The sequence below is a fragment of the Thamnophis elegans genome, chromosome 9, assembly GCF_009769535.1.
Source record: "Thamnophis elegans isolate rThaEle1 chromosome 9, rThaEle1.pri, whole genome shotgun sequence".
Lineage (NCBI taxonomy): Eukaryota > Metazoa > Chordata > Lepidosauria > Squamata > Colubridae > Thamnophis > Thamnophis elegans.
The window spans coordinates 69945034-69948269 of NC_045549.1; the positions used below are offsets into that span (position 1 = coordinate 69945034).

Below are 3236 nucleotides of genomic sequence, written 5' to 3' on the forward strand. Positions count from 1 at the left end.
CTTCATATCCTTCTCCCTCTCCCTTTCTCCTCTCTCCTTCTCCCTCTCTCCTCTCACCCTCTCTCCTTTCTCCCTCTCCATCTTCTCTCTCTCTCCTTCCTCTCCTTTTCGCCTCTCCCTTCTCCCTCTCTACTTCCCTCTCCCTCTCTCCTCTCTCCCTCTCCATCTTCTCCCTTTCTCCTCTCCCCTTCTCCCTCTTCATCTTCTCTCTCTCTCCACCCTCTCCCACTCTCCTCTCTCTCTCCATCTTCTTCTCCTTCTCCTCTCTCCTTCTCCCTCTCTGTTTCCCTCTCTCCTCTCCCCCTCTCCCCCTCTCTGCATGCACATAGATACCCGCTGGGAAAAAGCTGCATTGCATTTTATCCCCCTTGGTTTGGACAGCCTCATATTTATGGAATACACAGATAGAACCAAAACACCTTTCCTCTTCAGCATAAACTAAATCACATTAAGGGTACAGAAAAGGAATAATGAATAATAGGAAAAGCATACGAGATGACCATAAAAAGGACACCAAGCTAAAACTGGTTTACGCTACTAAAACCCATTATGAGTTAATCCACATTTTTGTGTCTTTTCAAACCATCCTTACTCTACTACTCAAAGTTCAAGTATTTAGGTGAAATACAAGTGCAAGAGCTAACTAACAAATGACTACAATCTTGCTCTCTTTCTTTCTATGGCTTTTTCAGTCCCCCCCCCCCAACCGCCTTTTGATTCATTTGCTTTTCAATCCTCATTCATTCTCTCTAAAAGACCAAGCTGTGTAATGTATTTATTTTAGACCAGTCATTCGCTGTTTATCTAACTGACATTTCTCTGGCAGTATTCATTCTTGGCCTATCTGTTATTTTCGCATACAAATGATGCACACAGTTTCCACTTCATTCATTTGATGCTTTATGCACGTTTCTCTTTCTCTGTTGTGCATTTTCCCACCTATTAACAACACTTACCCAAATGAAACATCCCAATGGGGGAAGTTTCTTCTTGATGGGTTATCTGAAGCTTAGAATTGGGGGGGGGGCAGAACTGAGCCGAGGTGTCGCAGTGGTTAGGGTGCAGTACTGCAGGCCACTTCAGCTGATTGTTATCTGCAGTTCAGTGGTTCAAATCTCACCAGCTCAAGGTTGACTCAGCCTTCCATCCTTCCGAGGTGGGTGAAATGAGGACCCAGACTGTGGGGGCGATATGCTGACTCTGTAAACCGCTTAGAGAGGGCTGAAAGCCCTATGAAGTGGTATATAAGTCTAACTGCTATTGCTGTATAAGTCTAACTGCTAACTGATGAAAGGAGGAGAATATACATGTATATCCCTTAATACAATTAAGACTATCTAACAACAAGAATTCCATCTACGGCATGTTCAGAGAAACAGATTAACAGAGTTGGAAGGGACCTTGGAGGTCTTCTCATCCAACCCCCTGCTCAAGTAGCAGACCCTATATTATCTGGGGTAGACAGATGTACATGTTTGGTGGTAGTAATCATTGCAGGACGTAAGCTGTTCTAAATAAAACTGATTTTTGTAATTGACAGATGGTGATTTTGTCAATGCCGATGGGGTAGAATTAGCAATAGCAATAAAAATAGCAGTTAGACTTATATACCGCTTCATATGGCTTTCAGCCCTCTCTAAGCGGTTTACAGAGTCAGCATATTGCCCCCAACAACAATCCGGGTCTTCATTTTACCCACCTCGGAAGGATGGAAGGCTGAGTCAACCCTGAGCCGGTGAGATTTGAACAGCCGAACTGCAGAACTGCAGTCAGCTGAAGTAGCCTGCAGTGCTGCATTTAACCACTGTGCCACCTTGACATTCCAGATGTTTGGGCATTGCACTTAAAGTACCTAATGCTATTGGTACTATTTGGGGTTGTTTTTTTGGTTTTTTTTGCCACTGTCATTCTATTTCTACTTGCAGGTCTTTATTGCTTGTGATTTTCTCCAATTCTGCTATCTCCAGATATTGCAATGTGATGTCACTCCTTTGTCTTTCCCATCAAGAATGGTGAAGTCTGGGGTGTTATGTGTCAGGTGCTTGTCTGTTTCAATTTAAAAGTCCCAGAGTGTTTTGGCTTCTTTGTTTTATATTACTTTCTCTATGATGTGGTCTCCTTCTCGTATTTCTCCTGCAGGAACTCCTTCACTTTCTGAGGGTCCAGAGAATCCGGCAGCAGAGACGACCGCGAGTCGAAAGACCCCAACCAGATCTTCCGGCAGGCTTCGTTTCCACGGGACTGGAGGAACTGGACCTCGCCCTCCGTGAAGGTGGTCATGGAGATGGACTTCACCCGGTGAGGGGGATTCAGGCCACGGAGGGCGCCCGAGCAGGCGGTGCAGACAAAGCTGCCGATGGTGATGTCCACATAGGTGACGCCGCGCTGCCCGCACTCGAAGCACAGGCGGCTGGCCGGCTCTGCGCTCACCAGCTCCCACACGCGGCCAAACCTCCGACCTATGGTGTGGTCTCTGTTTGCAAGCAAATGGTGTTTCTTGCAAACTTTCCAATGTACCATTGTTGCTACTTAGTCATGCCATTACTAAAGGAGAATATTTGTAGCTCAGGGTTGAAATGAGTGCTCCTGGAGCTTGCTTACTTTCTTGCAGATGCTGCTATCATCTAGTATTAGCTCGTGGCCTCCCCATGTTCTGACCTAGGCTTCCCAAGAGCATGAAGCAAACTCCTTGTCCCGACAAAAAGAACCCTTTTATCAATTTTCTGTGAATTCTGCTCATTCACATCGAGCAAAGTATTTCAAGGGAGGATTTACAGTCACAGACCTTACCTGCCTTGGAGAGCTTCCAGGCCGATATCTGCAGAACTTGGCAAGGAGTCTTGGAGAGTCACGAGACAAGTAAGCGAACTAATTGTCTCCTGCAAACTCCACTCCCCTTTTGCTCCTCTTTTAGTTCCTTTGGGAGGGGCCGTTCATTGTCCATGCGTGGCCTTACTCCAGTGGTGGGTTTCAAAAATTGTTCGAACCTACTCCGTGGGTGTGGCCTCCTTTGTGGGAGTCGCTTGCCACCCATGTGACCAGATGGGAGTGGCTTGCTGCCCATGTGACCAGATATGAAGATGCTGACAACACTTGTCAGAACCACCTTAAATTACCTCACACACAGCACTGGCATGCATAAGAATATGATGAAAACTTGTTTTTTAAAAGGCGTCTTTGGTTTGCGTTAAAACAACTTCAACACACGCAATGTTCTGATTGCACCACAAACGCAG

The 3236-nt window shown here is 46.0% G+C and overlaps 1 protein-coding gene across 1 annotated transcript; it reads right to left on the reverse strand.

The window, feature by feature from the left end:
* Positions 1–2103: 2103 nt before the first annotated feature.
* On the reverse strand, positions 2104–2520 carry LOC116512967 (arf-GAP domain and FG repeat-containing protein 2-like). The gene has a single exon (XM_032223670.1). The coding sequence runs from the start codon at positions 2518–2520 to the stop codon at positions 2104–2106; it is 417 nt and encodes a 138-aa protein (XP_032079561.1).
* Between the last annotated feature and the right edge of the window lie 716 nt (positions 2521–3236).